Here is a 22,074-nt window from a genome sequence, read left to right on the forward strand (position 1 = left end):
ATATGCATAGGCTGCTATGCTGCTGTGAAAGGGACCTGAGCTTGATGTCGAGTTTGGGTCCTGGTTTTGCTCCTTATTTGTCTGACTTCAGGCAGATCACTCTACCTCTGGGAGCCTTGGGTTTCTCTCCCATAAAACGGAGATAGAAAGATCGTGCTCATAGAGATTTTTATACGGCGAAATGAAATAATGCGTTTGTAAAACATAACCTGTTATGTAAGTCTCGGGTATTATAGTTCCTTTCCTTTCTTTTTAAAGGTAACTGCAGAATCTCATTTTTTAATGCCGCTGTTACCCTAACTTTCACAAGTCAAAACTGAACTGTTTATGGAGACTGACTTATAGTGGTTTACCCTGGTCCTGATGTCAGTCTTTTGGATTCTAATGTCTCAATGTTTCTCTTACCTGAAAAGACCTGGGGATTTTAGGATAGCACAAAATTGATATAAATTAGTGTGATTCACAAAAGCTGATGCTGTGTTTAGGCTTCCTTAACATCCTTGGATGAATAGTGACTACCCCATCATATGTAGAATCAGATCAAATCTAAAGTTTTGGACACCATTTATTGACATTTAGTGTGTTCACATGGAGCTTCTGGAAACTGCCATGTGAAGAACAATAGAAACAACTGAGGATGTTTAGACTGAAGAGATCAGCTGGAATGTGGAAAGTAAAAAGTTCTGAAACTTTTCCTGTAGACCCTAGGGTCTCTTCTGAGTTTTTAAGTGAGAAAATGACACGGAGAGGTAATTATTTATGAAATTCGGCTCCGTAATTGGGTCAGTGGGAGATGAGTCTGTTAGTAAGAGGCAGACAGATCAATGAGATGTTACTGAATTAGTACAGAGTGACCCCAGTCTGTGTCCAACAGTACTGAGGGGTACAGGGAAAAAGGAGTGATCAGAATAAGGAGATAGCCCAGGAATGGTGCACGTGTTTGACAGATACTGAAAGACACTGAGTTGACTGACAAGAGGGGAACATTTCAAGATGGCAGAATGGCATGGCAAAGGAAGAGGTTACAATAAGCAAATTTTATGTGGGGAGAAAGGAGAGAGGTGCCAACCATCTGTTTAGAGTACATTGAATGTGGATTTTGAAAAGGTGGTAGTAATAAAAGATCTTAAATTTGGTACTGAGAGGAAGAAAACTCTGTGTTCACGAGCACAAGATCTCACATATCCCACACTGGTAGAGAAGATACCTCGAGGTGTTCTGGTCAGCCCAATCCTTCCACAGATCCTATGTAGATGGGGAGATCCTTTCCATTTCCATGCTCTCCTTATTCCTCCTTCTCTCTCTCCATCTTGCAGCATGTCCTTGAAGACAAAGCACAAGCAATAAAAATCTAGGTAGGTAAGTTTCCCTTAAATCATGCCCATGTATTTCAGCAAACCTTCAACTGACTTAGAACTAGAGGAGTGGTTCTCAACCAGGGGTGATTTCCACAGCCACCACCACCGTCACCCCCCGGGGATGTGCAATGTCTAGAGGCATCTTTGGCTGTCACAACAGGGGCAAGAGGTGCTATTGGCATATAGTGAGTGGGCGCTAGGGATGCTGCTAAACATCCTACAACGCACAGATCAGCCCCTAAAACAAAGAATTATACAGCTCCCAAAGTCAATAGTACTAAGGATGAAAAACTCTGAACCGGAGAGGTTCACAGTCTGTATTAGAAACATCCTTGAGCCCACCAGACCTCTTTATCCTACCCATGGGGTAGGTTGTTCATAGCAAAGAGTCTCTAGTCACTTCCTCGAGCCTTGACATTTTTTTGTGCTGAAAGTTGGGGAAATCAGCAGATGTTGGTCTTCTAATTTTCTTTGCTCAGTGTACAAGATTTCTACTCCAAGAAAGGTTGGTGTTCCTTCATGGTGACTATAGCCTTAGTGCTGGCCTAGCTGTTCCTCTTCATTTAATTACAGATGGAGGGTAGCATATGTGTAAAGCCAAAAATTTAGATTCATAGGAAGAAAAATCCTAGATATCTCTTCTTTCCTCACTCCTGATCTTTCATCCAAAAATAAATTCTGAAGAATTGAGAATTGGTAAAATCACCTGTGGCCATATAGTTGCTCAACTACATCTCATTAGTGCATCTTACCCTCCTCCAAGAAAATGATTCTTGCCCTTAAACCTTGTCATTCTGCCTTTCCTCCAATTCCAAATCAAAGATTAGACTATCACTTTGTATCAGATATGTTTTCAATTTAGTTAGCAAGCCTCAGTGTCTCCAAGAAAATATTATACATTTAGGGGAAAAATAAAAGGACTAAACTAGAATGTGTCTTGAGGGCAGTGATCTCTCATCTTTGTAACTCCAGTGCCTAGCAGAGTGCCAGGCACATAGTAGGTGCCCAAGAAATATCTGTCCAGTGAATGAACAGAACTTGCTGAGACAAGTAAAGGAGACACTAAAGTTTCCATAGATTTGCTCCAAAAATGAGAATAAAATAGGCTAGAACATCGGAGAGGTGCTGACCCATACTGGTAGAGTTTGGGTGTCCAGGAATTGAGGTCGTTGTGATAGTACAATATTACTTACTGCAGGACAGGTATGTTAGTGTTACTGCAATGATCACAGAAATCCCACATGCTGAGACTGAGATACTAATGGCCCAGAGCAGGAGCTGATTAGCAGAAGGGGCTGGTTTGGCTGCTGAAGGAAAAGAATAGTGTTAGCTCTAATGTGTCTCCAACTGCCTGATACCCATTCTATGCCCCCTTATATTGACACAACTGTAAAACATTTTTCACTTTTTTGCCTGGTCAGCTCTCCAAAATGCAGCTTCCAGCATTTTTCTTGCATAACTCTTTAATCAGACACATACTTGTGGGCAACTAATACCAGATGTCAGATATTAAATATGAAAAAGAAAATTTGAACTTTTGCATCTACTGAGTTAAGTTGGCATAAAAAAAGATTCTCAGGAAAGCCTTTAAAAGCTATCTTGTCTTCGTATCTCATTTCTATAGCTGATATTACTACATATTGTTACTAATAGTTGATACTGTGTTCTAGATATACCTTATTTTTCCTTCTCCAGCTCTGTCATGCCTTCTCCCTTTTAGGATGTCCTCTTTAACACACACACACAAACACACCCCTTACAGTAGCTGCCTAAAGCTACAGAAGCCACTTTGCATTCATTATCAGATACACATTTTTCATCATACAGCCTAGAGCTTCTGGAAGAATAGAAGAGACCCAGCAAAGAACCAAGCGTGGGTATGGCTTGGTAGTAGGTAGGATCATCCTGAAGGAGAGCTCTACAAACTGGCTATCAGCTGTAGAACACAGGGAACAGAGAAAAGACAGGGCACACGAGGAAGGATGCGGGTGGGGGTAGAAAGGTGTATGCGGTACTGCTGTCAGTCCCTCCTGCTCAGGATCAGCAGCTACACCATTTATTTTCAACCCCTTTGAGGAATAGTTAGCAACATCTGGAGAAGGGCAGGACACAAAAGGAATATTAGCAGCTCATCCTCTTCTGATTTCTCTGGAATGGCTTACAAATAAATATGGAGCATTTACTAAAGTACCGTTTCTCATTTTTCTGATTACAAGCCTTGGGGATAGATTTCAGTCTTTAGCTTATTGGACTTCTCATCAGCATTCGGCCCAGTTGACACTTTTCCTCCCGGGACGTCTATGACACCACATTCTTCAGTTTCTGTTTGTTGTGACTCAGTTTTCTTTGTAGGCTCTTCTTCCTCTTCTTGTCCTTTAACTACTGTTGTTCCCCATGGTTCCATCTGTGGTCCCATTCTCCTCTCATTGGCCCCGGTAGTCATGGGGTGATCTCATCCACACCCAAGTTTGGAAACACCAGCTGATTTCTAAATCTGTATACCATATTTCTGATCTCATTTCTGAGCCCCAAATTTGTATTTCCAGCCGTTGACTATATGGTTGGATGCCAGCATCTCCACCTGACTAAGATTGAATTCAGTATCCATGTATTCTTTCCAAAGCATATCTACCACCCACATTCTCCCATTTCAATGAATGGCAACACCATCAGTGACCCAAATAAAAGGGGAGGCTTGCCTTTGTGCTCACTGCCCAGTAGCTCCCACTGACTTTCTATGCTGTACTGAGAAAATCTCTGCAACTGATTCCTTTTCTCCAAATCTCCTGCAGCAACCGCCTTCGTTCAGGTTTTTCTGATCTCCAACTTAGTCGCCTTTATATTGTCTCTTTGCCTCTGGTTTTCTAGGCTTTAATAATTCCTACACATTCTACCACAGTGATCATTATAAAATGCACATTTGACCATAGAGGACCTACTATTTAGAGACTAGGGAAAGTCGTTTTTTTATTTTTCTCTAAAACACCAGATTGGGTGGAGACATCGAGTGATTAGCAGGGTTGGCCTCTGCAGACCAGAATGACACCCAAAATAACAAAGAAGCTCTTGCTATTATCCTGGGAGTCTAGATGTTTCACAAGTTCCAACTCACTCCTGGCTTCCTCTCAGAGGTCACTCCTCATCCATCCTCAAGCCTCACTCAGCCTGGAAAGAAGGTATGTGCTTAAGAGAAAGAAGGGGGAACCAGTAGCAGCAAACCTGCTCTGTCGTGAGGCCTATTAGGAACCTGGTAAGGCACCACAGGGCAGACCCCAAATCCCAAGTGCATAGTTGTGTGAGGACATCTGCACATATAGCTCATTAGATAGCCTGAGTGGGACTCCCTGATTCACCCCTTCCACACACACACATATCTTCTGGTACATCAAGGGTTAACAAATTGGGCAGGCCCAGGCTAAAAGAGCCATAGACCCAATCTGTTTAATGAATAAATTTGGGGTAAAGAGTGGGTATTTAAATAGTAAAGCTTTATTCACATTGACATAACTATTCCTATCAACTATACACCTAATTTATGTTTGTTTATGCAGTCACCCCTTGACCTCCCCCACAAATGTGTTATTTGCTTTTGACTCTAAATGATACTTGCCGTCCAGTTCATGAGATCTGAAGTATTTAAAGCTCTCTGACCACAAAGACAACACTGGTGCCTAGCAAGATGCTTGGTATGTGATAACTACTTAATAAAAACTGAATGAAAGGAGGAATGATTAAACACATACTGTTAATCATCTCTCCATTAGTCATTGGGAATGTGGACCAAATAGGACAAAGAACTAGTATTTTGAATTATCGTGAAAAGGGATACTGCTCATCCTTAGCATGAAGGAAGAATTGAGAGAAGGCAAAATAGGGAAAAGATGATAAAGCTGGGCAGTCTAAATCATCTCTAAATAATAGCTCCACCCTTTTATATAAAGGACTACATTCTATCTCCTACAAGTTAACAAACTACCATGCACAGGCCAAACCTGGCTTACCACCTATTTTTTTAAATAAAATTTTGTTAGAACACAGCTATGTCATTCATTTGTCTTTTCTATGGCTGCTTTCATGCTATAACAGCAGAACTGAGTTGTTGCCAGAGACCATATGACCTGTAAAGAATAAATATTTACTACCTGGCCCTTTTCTGAAACTTTTTGTCAACCCTTGCCTTAGAATATCATATGTACTCATATTCCAAATATAAATGATGTCCAAAATAAAATATAATTGAAGTTGCTGTTACTAATTTGTGTAATACTGTCTACCTTAGTCATCATAATCTAAAATTGGTTAAATAATTATATATCAATAAAGTGACAAAAATGCAGAATTAATAAACTATTTTTACTATAGGATTCAAAATTCATTTTTATAAATTCTTTAGAATACATAAAAGATGATAGAGATGAGTTTGGACTATTAACAAAATCATGTCAAAATTTGGAGTAATTTTCCCCCCAAATTTTATCTCATTACCTATTGAGGAAAATAAAAAATCCACTCAAGATAGAAAGATCTAGAGTAAATCATTTACTAAGGTGAACTACTAGACCATCTAAAGTATCTCCTCTACTACAAGCAAAAATAAGAGGAAGGTGTAAGACATACTACACATAATATATTATACTCGATGTATAATTTTTTACTATGCAGCCACAAAACATATTGTTATAAGTGGGGCTAGGGGTGGGAGAGGCCTGGTGGTGCTCCATATAATCAGCCAAACAAGTTAGAAATGTATTTCAAGTATCTGAGTTCTTCTGTAATAACCCATTATGGGTTTAATATGCATAAATTTATAAAAGCCCAACTTTTTCCATTTTATATTTTCAGATGATTTCACCTCTTGGGGAAAGAAAATTGTATAAGTTTACTACATGTAAGGTAAACTATTTGGTTATGGTTTTGGTTAAAAATGACCAATTTTTTCAGGCACTGTCCTCAAGTAGTTTGTCATTCACCTTCTTTACTAGACTTGGTTCTAAATGAACCAGTAGTTCTTAAAAGGTACATTCACCCTCAAAAGACAATGATTTGACATCATGGGACCATGGGGAGGGGGCCCCCAAAATGAAAGTGCCAAAGCCCAGAGAGCAATTCCAAAAAGGACAATTCTTAGTGCTTTCAATCACAACAATATTGTTATAATAACTTCCTAAGATGTTGACTTGATGGATAGAACTTACTTGGATGTCTAAATTTTAGAATGTTTCTTAAAGAAAATAAAATTAGTCTAGTAACATTATAGTCAAACCTTGTACAGTGACCTTAATAAGTCATAGTAATACTTTCATTATCATTTTATTTGCATGTCTAAAAATACTGCAAAAAAATACTATCAGAGTCGATATACATAATTCTGTGATGCATCTGGCTGAGTTATTTTCTTTTTAGACTCTACACAGCAGAAACTTCCCAGAACAATATCACTTACATTTTTGCCAGTTGAAGGTCTGTGACACTGTTAAGCCTCCATACTTGACAAGACACACGAAGCTGTGGTTGCTTGTCATATTGAAATCCAGTTCACTGCTAATCGTGTAGAGCTCAGTTTCAGGATCCTGGGAAAGTGTTGTATTGGTAGAATTTAATTCTTCTCCATTTTCCAGCCAGGAAAGGTGAGGCTTTGGAAAACCTCCAGAGGTTGAGCAAATGATCCTTCTGATGTTAGGAGATGGATTTCCAAGATCAGTTATACTAGGGACAGGGAAGTCAGCTGAAGAAAGAACAAGGCTGTAAGTACATATCATTACATATTTGTGTGTGTGTTTATATTTTTAATAAATACCTAGCTTTAATAAGAATAATAAAATATAATTTGCAACTTCCCATAAGTCATTAATATTTATGTATAATCCAAAGACTAATTTTGGTTTGAATTGGTTATATCAGTTCTTCATAAGGAGGTAGAAGGGCACTTATTAAAGAAAGAAGTAGGTTCATGTGAATAAATATTGACATAGTATCAATACTTGTATTTGCAAGAGGTGAAGAAAAAAATAATAGACAACACGTTAATGTTTCTTAGGTCTGGACATTATCTCATTTCATCTTTACAACAACCCTAGGAGGTAGGTTGTAGATCAAAAAAGGTCAAATATCAGTAATTTCCTATGATTTAACCTAATACAATGTTTCACTTTATAAATAATCAAATTGAGGTCTAGAGAAATCACAACCAACAAGTGGCAGAACTGGGATTTGAATTCAAGTTTTTCTGATACCAGACCTTTCCCTTCCCCTAACTTCTTTTCTTTTCTTTCTTTTTTTTTTAGAGCTTCAAACATTGCTGTTTTATTAAAACATTAAAAATAAGATTATATTGAAAAATATATTCTCAGAAAAATACTAATGCCATGGTATTAGAGATATAAGCAAGCAGATTATAATATGTCTGCCTTCTTTTCTTTTCCTTTCCTTTCCTTCCTTTCTTTTACTTCTTTTTCTTCTCTTTCTTCCTAATTTTTGAGGTATACAAAGTAGCTCTCTTTTATGTATCTATTTATTAATTCATACTATACTAAACACCTGGGAACCCACCGTCCAAACTGAGAACCAGAATATTGACAGTAACTTGTGTAAATCTACTTGTATGGTCTTAACTTTGCTGTCTCCCTACTTCTCACACCTGAGGTAACACTACTCTAAAGTTTGTTTAGCATTACCTTACCTTTTCAAACGTAGTCTTTAATCAGATAAACCTCTGTCCAGATTTTACACTATTGAGCCTGTAATCTCAACCACTGTACTTTACTGATTCCCTTGCTGTTCTCATATGCCTTATGAGGACAGAGAGACCTTCCTAATATTCCTCCAAGATACTTGAGGCACTCTTTCATTTGTGTATTTGCCCCTTAATAAAATACTAAAATAAAGCAAAGCATAGTGAAATGACTGCAGAGAACACAGGAAAAAACTCCCCTCACCTCTTCCTCACTTATTGTTAGGCTTAAAGAATTTATACTTCTTAGCATAATGTGGGGAACCAATCCCCCCATACTTCAGCTCATATATTAGTTTTCTTTTCAGAATTCAGAGTCTCACAGAGAGATGTAGTATAGCACAGTGGTCATCAAGACCAGGTTTTTTGTTTTGTTTTGTTTTTATTTATTTATTTTTGGCTGCGTTGGGTCTTCGTTGCTGTGCGTGGGCTTTCTCTAGTTGCGGTAAGCAGGGGCTACTCTTCGTTGCCGGGCACAGGCTTCTCATTGCGGTGGTTTCTCTTGTTGCGGAGTGCGGGCTCTAGGCACGCAGGCTTCAGTAGCTGTGGCATGCGGGCTCCAGAACGCAGGCTCAGTAGTTGTGGCGCACGGGCTTAGTTGCTCCACAGCATGTGGGATCTTCTCGGACCAGGGCTTGAACCTGTGTCCCCTACGTTGGCAGGCAGATTCTTAACCACTGCACCACCAGGGAAGTCCCAAGACCAGGTTTTGTAACCAGTTTTGCCTTTTAACACTGGGCCAATTACTTAACTACTTTTAGTCTTAGTTTGCTCATCTGTAATATGGGGATAATAGTACCTGCCTCCCAGCGTTGTAAGAATTAAATGACATCGTTAATATAAATCACATAGAACAGAGCCTGACACACAGGAAGTTAGTTAATAGACTAATGTGAGTCTTAAATTTGTCCTCTTTTTTATTTTTTTGCGGTACGCGGGCCTCTCACTGTTGTGGCCTCTCCCGTTGCGGGGCACAGGCTCCGGACGCGCAGGCTCAGCGGCCATGGCTCACGGGCCCAGCCGCTCCGCGGCATGTGGGATCTTCCCGGACTGGGGCACGAACCCGTGTCCGCTGCATCGGCAGGCGGACTCTCAACCACTGCGCCACCAGGGAGGCCTTTATATTTGTCCTCTTTTAAATGAGTTCCCTCATTTAAATCAAGTTGCCAGGTGGAAGCTTCCAGGACTGCCTGGTGGCACAAAATTATGACAAGTGACTATAAATGCCAAGAAAAAGAAAAACTTGGATGTGGTTAGGGATAGAGTCACCTTTCTTTTTTGAATTAATCCTGTTCCTAAATTAAGTTTGACATTTTCTCGAGCCATTTTTAGTTGACATTATTATTTTTTACTCCTTTAATTTTTCCTAAAAGATCAAATAATTACACTGGTAGCTAACAACAAGAATATTCTGTTTGTTTCTCATAACATCAGTATGTCATGTTATAACTTGGAATAACAAATCCAAGTAACTCATATCCTAATTATGATTCATGTTCATTTCTTCACTTCGCTTTTCTAAGAAACATTTAACCACAAGAATGCCACTAATACCAAGGGTCATATTAAAAAACATCTTTTCAAGGTCTGGCTGGGCTTAGAACAGCCTAAGCTCTGTCTCCTATCCCTTCTATAAGGTGATCTGTTTAGAGTAACAGCTCCTAAGGCTTTGCAAGACTGTGAACCATCAAGGAATTATTCTTTTGTCTCTCATTTTAATCAATTAACCCAAATTTTCACCACTCTTAATAGGTAGGGTAAGAATATCTTATTAGGAAAGGAAAAGGTGCATATGCTTTAGAAAGGTAAAAATCCATTAACCTAGTTAATATGTTAACTAGTATAGCTAGCTCCTCAAATGCGCTGCTTAATGAAGGCTTTCATCCATTGATACTATGCTGCTATTATATCATTTAGAAAATATAGAGAAAGCAACTTGTCCCAGTTAGCCTGAGACTTTCTCAGTATTAGCACTGAAAATCTCATGTCCAAGGAAACCCCTCAGTCCTGGGCAGAATGGGCAGTTGGTCACCTTGGCCTTGCTTCTCAAACTGCGATCCTCAGCAGCAGCACAGGACTCACCAGGGAGCTTGTTAGAAGTGCCAGACCTGCTGCATTTGAATCTGCATTTTAACAACATCCCCAAGTCATAGGCACCTAATCATTTGGGAAGCACTGTTCTAACTGACTCAATTGGAAATACCAGAATTGGTTCTGTGTCTAATTAAGCAAGTAGAATTTCCATTTTTGTCTTCCCTTACCTGATTTTGGTGCCCCACTCTCCTTTTTGAGGCCCTCAGCACTCCCATGCTACCACTTTAGCTGTCCTTGGTCTCCTACGATAACCTGCTACTAGGGCCTGTCCTCCCTGAAACTCTGCCTCGTCTCCTTGGAGTTTCTTCTTTATCTTTCTATCAAAATGTACATGTTCTAGGGGCTTCCCTGGTGGCGCAGTGGTTGAGAGTCCGCCTGCCGATGCAGGGGACGCGGGTTTGTGCCCCAGTCCGGGAGGATCCCACATGCCGCGGAGCAGCTGGGCCCGTGAACCATGGCTGCTGAGCCTGCGCGTCCAGAGCCTGTGCTCCACAACGGGAGAGGCCACAACAGTGAGAGGCCCATGCAACGCAAAAAAAAAAAAAAAAAAAGTACATGTTCTGAGTCTACTTCTGTCTGGATATTCTGTTAGAGAACTAGCTATGTATCTAATGTAATTAACTAATACAGGCTAATATGTCTGTGGTGCCATCTCCCCCAGGGAACACATTTTTATCTTTAACAGGGATCTTGTGGGGAAAAAAGGTTGAGATTAGCAGGAGAGGCTATAATAGTGGGAATTCCAGGAATCGGCGCAGGTCTGAACTTTGGAGGAGGTGGGCTTCTCAGAACCCCTCACATCTCACCACCATATGATCATTCGCTCTCTCCGTGGTTAGGGAATACACAGAGTGAAGTTCAAGATAATTCCATGTAAATCTGGCTTACCTCCTAAGCTTTAGGTATGATCTGGATGTTACAGCTAAAGAGTCAACATAACTGAAGACCAAAAGCAGGGAAGAACAGTGAAGACTTCACTAAGGATCCACTTAAGTTAACTGATATCAAGGTTAATTATTATCTTTTATTAAAAGGTTTGAGCCTTTCCACTAAAGCCTCAAGTGCCCAGGAAGAAAAAGAGATGTGTTTGAATTTCAAGTATGAGGGAATGGCCGAGGGCTGCCATTTCTCAATGAGGGCTCAGGATACATTAGTATCCTCTAGCAGTATCACCTGTGGTTAAGTCACGGCTCCTTCCTACCCTGCCCTTCACAGTTCTCTAACACCTAACTTTGTAGGAATGACCGTTAGAGGAGAGCTTCAAATATACAATAAATATAATAGAACAATAGCCATAGTATTTATGCCTGCGTTGCTCTTATACCTTTCAACATACTTTACAAGAATATATTACTGGATCAAATCCAATTAATAGTATAGCTACATCAAATCAAATGTGTCCCTTTATGATTCAGAAGATACTTCAGGTCATCATAGTGCTCCAGGGTGATTGTCATGAACTTGGATTGTTAAAGTGCAAGAAATGCAACTAATAGATACTTGCAGGACATCCTGAGAAAGCAGTTAGGGTTCACTGTAAAACTAGAGACTCAACCCTAAGAAATGAAGTGAGATACACCCCTCTTTGGTAAAATTTCCACTTAAATCAATAGGAGTATGTCTTTAAGGGCATCTAGAGTCTGCCGGCTTATTGAAAATCAGAAAGTTCCACTGACCTCTGACCATTAACTTCACCGAAGTCAGGTGCTTCAGTTTGTAAGACCCTTTCTCAGGCTTCTGAATAACACAGGTGTAGGTGCCATTGTCCGACAGGCGCAGAGCCAGGATCACAATGCAGAGGTTATTGGTGACGTCAGTGATGGTGCGGTTCTCGTACCTGGGCCACACCTTCACTTTTCCAGACATGACAGCCAGCACCATTTCATTATCCTTTTGCCAGTAGATGCGAACTCTCTTCAGTTCTTCAGTGGATATGTTGTAATCACAGGATAGCATTGCTGCTTCTTTCACTGTTTTGGTCACCTGGATAACGCCTATGGAGAGACAAACAGAACAAGATCTTATATCTACTAAATATAGATGCCTGCACAAGCAAGAATTTGGAGCTGACGGTAACAGAATTGAGTGTTGTATCCAGTACCAAGCAGTATTGGAGTGTTCAGTTTGATTTTGGTTTCTTTGGTCCCCAGTGCTTTTTTTCTCCATTTAAAAAAATGTGATTAAAAAATAACATAGGGCTTCCCTGGTGGCTCAGTGGTTGAGAGTCCGCCTGCCCATGCAGGGGACACGGTTTTGTGCCCCGGTCCGGGAAGATCCCACATGCCGCGGAGCAGCTGGGCCCGTGAGCCATGGCCGCTGAGCCTGCGCATCCGGAGCCTGTGCTCCGCAGTGGGAGAGGCCACAACAGTGAGAGGCCCGCGTACCGCAAAAGAAATAAAAAAATAAAAAATAACATAAATTTTACCATCTTAACCATTTTTAAATGTACAGCTCAGTAGCATCAAGTGTATTCACATTGTCGTGAAACAGAACTTTTCCATCTTGCAAATCTGGAACTCTGTATGCGTTAAACCACTCCCCTTTCTCCCTCCCCCCAGCCCCTGGTAACCACTACTCAACTTTATGTTTCTATGAATTTTACTACTTTAGATACCTAATATAAGTGGAATCATACAGTATTTGTCTTTTTGTGACTGGTTTATTCCACTCAGCATAATGCCCTCAAGGTTCCTCCATGTTTTACATGTGTCAGAATTCCCTTCCTTTTTAAGGATATGATGATAATGACTAATATTCCATTGTATGTATATACCACATTTTCTTTATCCATTTGTCTGTCCATGGACAATGAGAGAGAAGGCACACTAGTCCCAAAAGAAGAAGGACTTTAGGAGACCTAGCATATGAGTGCCAACTACCAGTTAGACAATGTTATCAGTCCCACAGGGATAGGGAAGTCATAGTTAAGGAATGTGAGATTTTGAAGGAATTTCCCTGATCATTTTGGTGGTCTTATTTTACAGATGAGGAGACTAAGCCCAGGAAAGGAAACTGCCCCAGTTTTGCAGAGAACTTTTTGGGCCACTCTCCTTGTTTAATGATTTCCCCAATTTGAGGGCCAGTTCTAGGATAAGTAAGCCAGCACTGCCTGCTCCCAGCTGGGCTCCATCACTGGGCTCTTTTGCTTTGAGAAACAGTCCTTTTCCTTCCAGGCCCGGCTTGATCCCATGATGTCATTCTGAAATGACTCTCCTCATCCCCACCTGACAAGGCCTTGGTTACTCCTCTGGACAATTTCTGCCCTCTCTAGCTACCCTAAACAGATGGATATCTTGTCTTTATCTCCCTTGGCTATCTGCAATCCGCACAACAGGTGCCCTACAAACTAGTTTTGCTAGAAGGTCCCCGTTTAAAACACTTGCCCATTTCCCATCAGCATATCGCAGAAATATCAATATTTCAGCATCCAAACTCCATCTTCTTGTTATTTCCTAAGCACTCATCAGTAGCACCAAAATCCCTGTCAGACTATATTTTCTGGTTTTTTTGGTTTAGAAGGGATACTGACTTTTCCTATGCTGTGCTTGACCTAAAAGCAGAGTTCCTCTAAAGCCCTGGTGCTTTCACAACTGACCACCCCCCTCAAACCCCCCAGTGCTACCATGTTGCATCTTCCCTTTGGTATCTTCCAGAGCCACACAGAACCCCTGGGCAGGCCCATGTCTCACTAGGATAGGGATCTCATTTCCAGGCCCACTCTCCTTGGGCAGTAGGATTATGGGACACTACCACCTCTCCATCTCACCAGCTATTCTACCTGCCTCCATCAGACTGGATGTGGCCCTACCGCAGCATTTAGGAAGAGAGTATTGTGATGGCAGGTATTTTCACAGCAGTGTGAAGTACCTTGGAATGATCGAAGGCACTTCTTCTGACAATCGTGCTGAACGTTGCCAGCCCTAGATTTAGGGAATATAACTGAAAAGGGGGAAATAAATGAAAAGGTATACTTGAGGGGAGCAAAGAATAGCTAAATAACCCAAACTCTCTTTAAAAAGAGATACAATGAAAGCAAAATGGTATGTAGAAGGTGCATGGACTACGGATTCCTGTTGATTTGGGGTCTAGTCCCAGCTCAGCCATTTTCTGATTAACCTGTTTCCTCATCTGTAAAAATGTTATGATGCCTACCTCTCAGGATCATTGTAAACTTAAATTCAAATAAAATGATATAAATGGAAAAGTCCCTAGTACATAGCAGGTCTTCCGTAAGAGTTTCCTTTCCTCTCTCTCCCTCCTCTCACCCCCAACGTGTACCTTTTGGTCTCTTTCATCTCACTCAGGGCTTATGTCAGACACATGGAACCCTGGTCTTGCTATGGGCCAGACAGACCCCATGATAGAAAGCAGCTCACTCCTCCGGGGTCCTAAATAACTGTATCTTTCCTGTGCCCTGTTTATTCCCACCCAAAAAGAATCCAGAATTTCTAACTCATTTTGACATGTGGTTACGTTAGCAAAAAGAAATCTTAACTGAAAGTGAGCTAACTTCAATCATAGTTCTTAAGGAGTTTTTGTCCAGCCATCTGAGGAGAAGTGTGGGTGTTTGTCTAAAGGTCAACAGCAAACCATCAATGGGCTCTTCGACGTTCCTATGTGAGATCCCCTCACCAGACACTGGTGCTGAGGAAGAACCAGACTGAAAAGAGGAACCAAAAATCTTCTGGGCAATTCCCACCAGGACCTGGCTTCCATACTCAGGGACTGCTACACGCGTTTACAAGAAAACAGTCGAAAGATTTATGAAGGGCTTTGTCCACTTCAGTGGTTCTAGAGGGAAAAGTCAGGTCTCAGCATTACTGCCGAAACAGCTGGATTTTGAGCTTGCTTTGCCATTTTACTAACTGGCCTACCTAAAAACATGGGTTGAGGTTTCTGTGAGGGAATGCAAGTAAAACCTTACATGGTGCCAGGCACACGACCCGGACCATTGTCTTCCCGAGACATCCACACAGCCCCGTCCCTTGCTTCCTTCAGGGAAGGTGTCCCCTTGTGGTGAGGGGGACCCTCACCTGACCCCACCCATCCTGCCACTTGTTAGCCCCTTGCCCTGATTTATTTCTTGCCCTGATTTCTTTCTCTTCGAGCTTGTCTCCAGCTGCTATATATCAGCTGGAGTTACTTTGGGGTCCATGAGAGTAGGGGCTTTATCTGTTTTGCTTGTTGCCATATCTGCAGAACCTAGAATGGGGCCTGGCCCATTGTAGGTGCTCCATAAATATTTGCTGAATGCCTGGCTAAGCATTAGGAGATGAAATCTGGTTCCACTGCTGTGCATTAGAATCATAACCTTTAACAAGTTGATTAAACTCCTTGGGCCAAGGTATAATTTCTGAAAAATGGCATAATACTATCTCCCCGACTTACTTCACATAATTACCATGGGGGTTACATGACACCCAGCGGTAAAGTGTTTTACTAACTGTAAAAGCTATACAGATTTCTTTCATGGGGCTATTTCTCTCAGACACAGCACCTCACATGTTGAATCACACCCAGGATGTGGCCAGAATCACTGTGGTAACCGGCTGACACTTGCACTGAGTCAAGTCCCCAACCCCTGCCTTTCCTGACCACTTCAACTCTCCACCGATAAACCCCCAAGAGAGGGAACATTTTGCCAACAAGCGTAGTGGTCACTAGTTTTAGACAAATAATGTACCTCTCAAAACTCAATCTACAATGGAATATTATTCAACCAAAAAAGCATGAAGTACTGATACTTACCACAACATGGATGAACCTTGAAAACATTATGCTCAGTGAAAGAAACCATACACAAAGGCCACATATAATATAACTCCATTTAGAAGAAATGTCCAGAGTAGGCAAATTCATGGAGACAGAAATTAGATTAGTGGCTACCAGGAGACAGGGCAGAGGGAATGGAGAGGGACAGCTGATGGGTATGGAGTTTCTTTTTAGAGGGATAGAAATGTTCTGAAATTAGATAGTGGTGATGGTTTCACAACAGTGTGATTATACTAAAAACCACTGAATCGTACACCTTAAAACAGTGAATTTTATATCACTGCAGGGGGAAAAAAACCATACAGGACAACTGGGAGATACAATAATAAAATTTAATGTATAGCTTTAAAAAAATAAGAACCCAAGCTAGGAAGCCATGAGTCTCCCCTAGTCCCTCCAAACTAGAGGAAGGCAGTGTGGACACTGGGCCGGCCACAATGCCCCTTCCTCGGAGGTGAACCCCAGCAACGGTCAGCAGGGCTGCACCACCGCTTCTCCTAAAGGAGAAAGAATCAGGTGCGCACAGCAGCTTATATCACCGTGTACTGTAATGTATCTCACTGAGGACCTTGGTGTGCTTTTTAAATAAAGGTTTTCCCTGACTCTAGAAGAAACACACACTAAATTTGCAAAGAATGAAAAATACAGAAACGCATAAAAGTCACCTATAATCCCACCACCTGGAGATTTACTGTTAATGGTCTGTGTGACCTTTAACACAAAGGAAGTGACCTTTTGGGGCCCTTCTAAGTGCTTTCGATTAAGTGAACCAGCATCCACGGGGCTTGTGTGGGCCCCAGGCTGGGTGCTGGGCACACAAGGAGGCTAAGAGGTATCTGCTCTCCACAGGTGACAGATTTAGACTTGTCACCTGATTTTTACATTGCTGCCAACTTTCTCTCCTCTATAGGCCCAGCCTATATACTCATTATAAATCTGATCCTTACTTCTGTGTGTCTCCCTAAACAGTATATGCTCTAAAATGCTCGGGGACTTCAACAGTTGATATCACAGTAGTCACAGCAAGAAGCGTGGCTTTCAGGACACCTTGGCCAACAGCATGCAGACAGAACATGGTGGGAGGGGAGAGGCTTTGTTTACAGTGGCACGCTGAGGGCACTCTTTTCTCTAGCTCAGTGTTCCTCATGCCACAGAATTCCAGGCCAACACCTATCCTGCATCCCTGGCCTACTCCTACCCGAGGCCTCTCCCCTCCCCTGAGAGCTGTGTCTCCCTGAGAGGACCCCAGCTCTGAGGAAAAGCTGCCCATGTTAGACAACCACCAGTCTCTGGAGCACATGAGTCCAGTGTTTCTGCCTCCACAAACGAAACTAGAAGTGGAGAGGAGCCCTGCTGCTCCCACCCTGTGCAGCAAAGAGAGGTCCCCTGTCCTGGGCAGCAATGGATGGGGTGTCAGAGGGAAGTGCAGCTTTCCTACACAGGAGAGGAAAGGAGAGGGTAGTGTGCAAATCCCCTGCCCTGAACAAAGTCCTCCGTGATTGCACTCCACTCTCTTTGTCCAGTCTTGTCTCCCACAGGCCAGGCACAATCCACACCTGCACTTCAGTCTGGCAAATCCTCACCAGTTCTACGTCATCCACATTCTCCAATCCCTCCATCTCCCTCTGATCCCATTCTTTTCATCGAAGCTATCATCAAGTACTATAAGCTACTAAATGGTTTTGGCAGTCACTATGGCTGCCCTACAAGCCATTCTTTATGCTTCAGCAACACCATTTTAAAAAAAATATATCATTTAGAGCTTTACTACTAAAGCTAAAGGTCTGTGGACCAGCGGCATCAGCATCACCTGGCTGCTTGTTAGAAATACAGAAATGCAGGCCCGTCCCCAGGCCCACCTAAGCAGAAACTACATTTAAAAAAATATATACAGACTTTACCTTTTAGAGCAGTTTTAGGTTCGTGGCAAAATAAACGTAAAGTACAGAGAGTACCCGTATACCGCCGCCCCTGCATGGGCACAGCCTCCGCACCACCGATATCCCGCGCCAGAGTGGTACATTTGTGACAGTCGATGAAGCTACACTCACACATCACTATCACCCAAAGTCCAGTTTACACCAGAGGTCACTCTTGGCGCTGTACATCTTATGGGTTTTGACAAATGTGTAATGACATGTATCTACCATTACAGTATCATACTGAGTATTTTCGCTGCTCTAAAAATCCCCTGTGCTACATGGAACTCTGCTCAACATTCTGTAATAACCTAAATGGGAAAAGAACTTGGAAAAGAGTGGATATGTATAACTGAATCACTTTGACGTACATCTGAAACTAACACAACGTTGCTATGCAACTATACTCCAGTTAAAAAAAAACCAATCCCCTGTGCTAGAAACTGCTTTTTAACAAGACCCCCAGGTGATTGGCATGTATAATTAAAGTGTGAGCAGCACTGGTATAGACCGTGTCACTCCCCTGCTTCAAATCCTTCTATGGCTTCCCAGTGCCTCCAAACAACATTCAGATCCCTGGCCTTCAAGCCCTATGGAGTCTGGTCCCTGCTCCCTGCTGCCCCAACACTGCCCACCTTCACTTCCTTGCTCCTGCGTGTCCCTCACATGCTGCTCCTTCCGCCTTCACCCAGATCACTCTCACCACTGTCCCCGCTGGCAGAGAAACAGAGAGTTTCTCGGTCATTCTTTTTTTTTTTCATTTTTAAAATTTATTTTATTGAAGTATAGTTGATTTACAATGTTGTTAATTTCTACTGTACAGCAAAGTGATTCAGTTATACATACATATATTCTTTTTCATATTCTTTTCCATTATGTTTATCACAGGATACTGAATATAGTTCCCTGTGCTATACAGTAGGACCTTTTTTTTTTTTTTACATCTTTATTGGAGTATAATTGCTTTACATTGGTGTGTTAGTTTCTGCTTTATAACAAAGTGAATTAGTTCTACATATAGGTCATACATTCATTTGAATGATTGATTAATCTTCATCTTCCTAATGACTGTAAATTCCATGAAGGCAAAAGCCAAGTCAATTTTGCTCACAACTTGTCCCCAGGACCAAGAAAAGTGTCTTGTACATAAGAGATGCTCGGTGTTTGTTGAATTCATAAATGATTAAACAAAAGAAGAAACCTGACTCACCCTGACTCATCCTTACCTCTGTGCATTTGTTCATGCTACTGCTCGGCCCGGAATGCTGTTGCCATCTGCGTCCTCCACCGTAAAGCCTGCCCTGCTGCTGCAGCCCACCCTGGTCCCAGCTTTCCCAGGTCTGGGGCGCTTACAGTCAGGGCCAGTCACTTCACTGCTCTTCACTTGCTTGTGGGTTTGTTTTGCCTTCTCCAACTAACATACTCACATCTCTTTGAGGGCAGGAATCTCAGGCTCAGTTTTTAAGGCCCACCTGATACACAGTAGGTGTTCAGACAAAAGAAACTCATGGATTCCTTTGTTGACTCAGTATAGCAACAATAAAATCTGAATGTAGCTGTAGAATAAGGTACTTTCCTAAATATCTTTCTTTAGCTCAAAGTTCATTTCCTTCCATTTGCCCCTGATTAATTTTTCTGGTATAATTGCTATAGCCTTGGTTTTAATTTTCTTTTTATACTTTCTCTCTTTTTTATTGTTTCTTTCTCTCTCCTCACCCCCCCTTCCACCTCTCTCTCTCTCTCTCTCTCACACACACACACACACACACACACACACAGACACGCTTGCACGCATGCATGCACACATACCACATTTCTAGGAAGCCTGTAAATTTCCTTCTAAATCTTTTAAAACTCATTAAGATTCCCCAGAAGAGTCTAGATCGGGAGTGCTGCCCCCGACTACCCAGAAGAAAATTGTAACTGTTGGAAATATTACTGTCCATCAGATACACAAAATCTGATGTGAAACTTGACTCATGGTTCTCTTGGTTCAGCAGCAGTGTAAAATAGCAAGTTTTCCAGCTCAGGACAGACAATGTACAAATACCAGAGTCACAGTAATCCCTTCCCTCCAGTGCCCTCCCTCACACCTTAGTCATTCTGGGTGATGGCTGCAGTTTTAAGTAACCAACGCTTAAGACAAGGCCCTTTGATATTCGGCTCTTTGCAGATTAGGAAATGCTGCAGGAGGCAAAGGCTCCTCTTTATTTTGATGAAACCAGGTAGTATGCTGCTCAGCACAAAGCATATCTTTTATTTGTTCTGACTTAAAAAAAAAAAAGTCAGAGCCACTCTGTCAGCAGGATCAGCACCACCCTTCCCAACAGCCCCCCAAGTTCAGCACCTGAGATGGAAAAAAAGCCTCCAGAAGTCAAAATATTCTTTGTAGGACACACCTGAAATACCTATATAGTAAGTTAAAAATAACTCAAAATATGATTTGTGCTAAATCTGATACTACTTAATGTCAGATGCCTGTGTTGACAAAGGGCATCAGCACCTAAAGCATAAAAATAAATATTGAGAAAATTTTAATATTAAGAAGATTGTATGTTACAACTATCAATACTTTCTTTTCCCCCTTCAACTTGGAAAGAAGATCATCATTGTTTGGTTTTAGAAGCAGAAGACTTTAGCTGTGTTGTCTCATAGAAATGTAGTTTGGGAACCAGAGCCCAAGGCCAGTGCCTTAGCGTTTCACAAAATGTAAATAAGCACCTAGTGGAAGAGATCACAACTCAAGGCTGTCCTTCTGAATCAGCTTTTGGCTTTGTTAAAATAACACTGCCCCACCCTTCCTTTAAGGTCTGTGTTCTCGAGCTAACTTGGCCACTGGCTTGCTGTGTGATCAAGGGCAGTTCCTTTAACCTCTCTGGACATGTTTTCTCAGCCCTAAAATGAACTGAAATACCCTGAAGGTCCCTTCTCTCTCACAGAAGGAGGCAGCACAGAGAACACCATTTCCTCTCTCTAAACCCTGAAGCAGTGGACTCAGTCAAGTTCCTGGAGGTTGCTTACCTGAACAGAAGTAAAAAAGACCAGCCAGCACCAAGAGCTGAAAGAGCTTGAGGTATGGGCGCTTGGGTGGGAGTGTTCCCCACTTCAGTGTGTGATCCATGGCTTCTGCTGATGAGGATGGAAAACAAAAGCAAACAATTTCAAGCCAAATGAGACTCGGGCACCTCACAGCTTACACCAGGCAAGGCAGAAGACAATTCAATTGCCCCACACAGAGGGTTCTCTCGCAGTGTTTGCAAAACACACTGAGGAGAGGCTGGATGGTGTACCTGGGTGCCCAAACTCCTAAATATAAAATATTATGGATTTATTTTCACAACCTGAAAAGGAAAAAATAAAAGTCACCCAGGAAGGAAGACTGGCCCACCATGGGATGTAAAACCTGTTAGTTGCCCTCCTGAAATGAGTCAGGGATCGTAATCTGAGCAAACTCTATATCACGGCACAATCTCGAGGGAAAAGCAAAAATTGGCGGACCTCTGGGGAGGTGACCCTGCCTGTGCATGCATGTTCCAAGAACCAACCACCAAGCTCCCAGTGCCAGAAGGGATGATGAAGACTGTTCGAAACACAGAGAACTAACTATAAGGGCCCTGGATATCAGCAAGCCCACCCATGAAAGCTTGGACTCTCTTCGGAACATACCGAAAACACAGAGCACCGGGAAGGGCATATTTTGTCCAAGGCATTACTTAAGTCACGAAACTACTTCTTTCTTAATATATTAACATAGAAAAAAAAGTGTTCCCATTTTTGAATACTTCTACACATAGAATATGTCTTAAAGCGGTAGAGGATCTCAATCAACGGAAAAGTGTCAGTAAAAAAGGAAGAGAAAAGACATGCTGAAAACATTACTTATTTATATTATGTACTATAATGTGAGGAAGCTGATTTTTTTTTTTTTAGTAAATATATTAAACTTTAGGAATAAAAATGAAAGCTGTGCTCCTATGAGATCCTCTCAGATTGCCACCAGAGACATAGTCTAGTGCTACCCGGGAAATGTTTGGGACCCCTCTTTGAGCCAGTTTTTCAGCCAAACTGGATTGTTTTATCAGCCACACTCCATTTTTAGTCAGGATTAGCTTGGATTCACTTGTTCATCAGAATTTTGCTGGTTTTGGAAAACTCAAATTCAGCCTACAAAATTAATATTTTCTACCACCTAGGAAACTTA

General features: G+C 41.7%; 1 protein-coding gene across 1 annotated transcript; it reads right to left on the reverse strand.

Annotated features, from left to right (window-relative positions):
• Positions 1 to 1,245: 1,245 nt before the first annotated feature.
• On the reverse strand, positions 1,246 to 20,994 carry CD80 (CD80 molecule; the record flags this gene model as incomplete). The annotated part of the gene is made up of 5 exons (XM_081235476.1): positions 1,246 to 1,322; positions 2,552 to 2,665; positions 6,802 to 7,083; positions 11,859 to 12,176; positions 20,895 to 20,994. 5 exons carry the CDS (start codon positions 20,992 to 20,994, stop codon positions 1,246 to 1,248), a joined length of 891 nt encoding a protein of 296 aa, XP_081091602.1.
• Positions 20,995 to 22,074: the final 1,080 nt, after the last annotated feature.

This window comes from Mesoplodon bidens (assembly GCF_964165515.1).
Source record: "Mesoplodon bidens genome assembly, chromosome: 5".
Taxonomy (NCBI): domain Eukaryota; kingdom Metazoa; phylum Chordata; class Mammalia; order Artiodactyla; family Ziphiidae; genus Mesoplodon; species Mesoplodon bidens.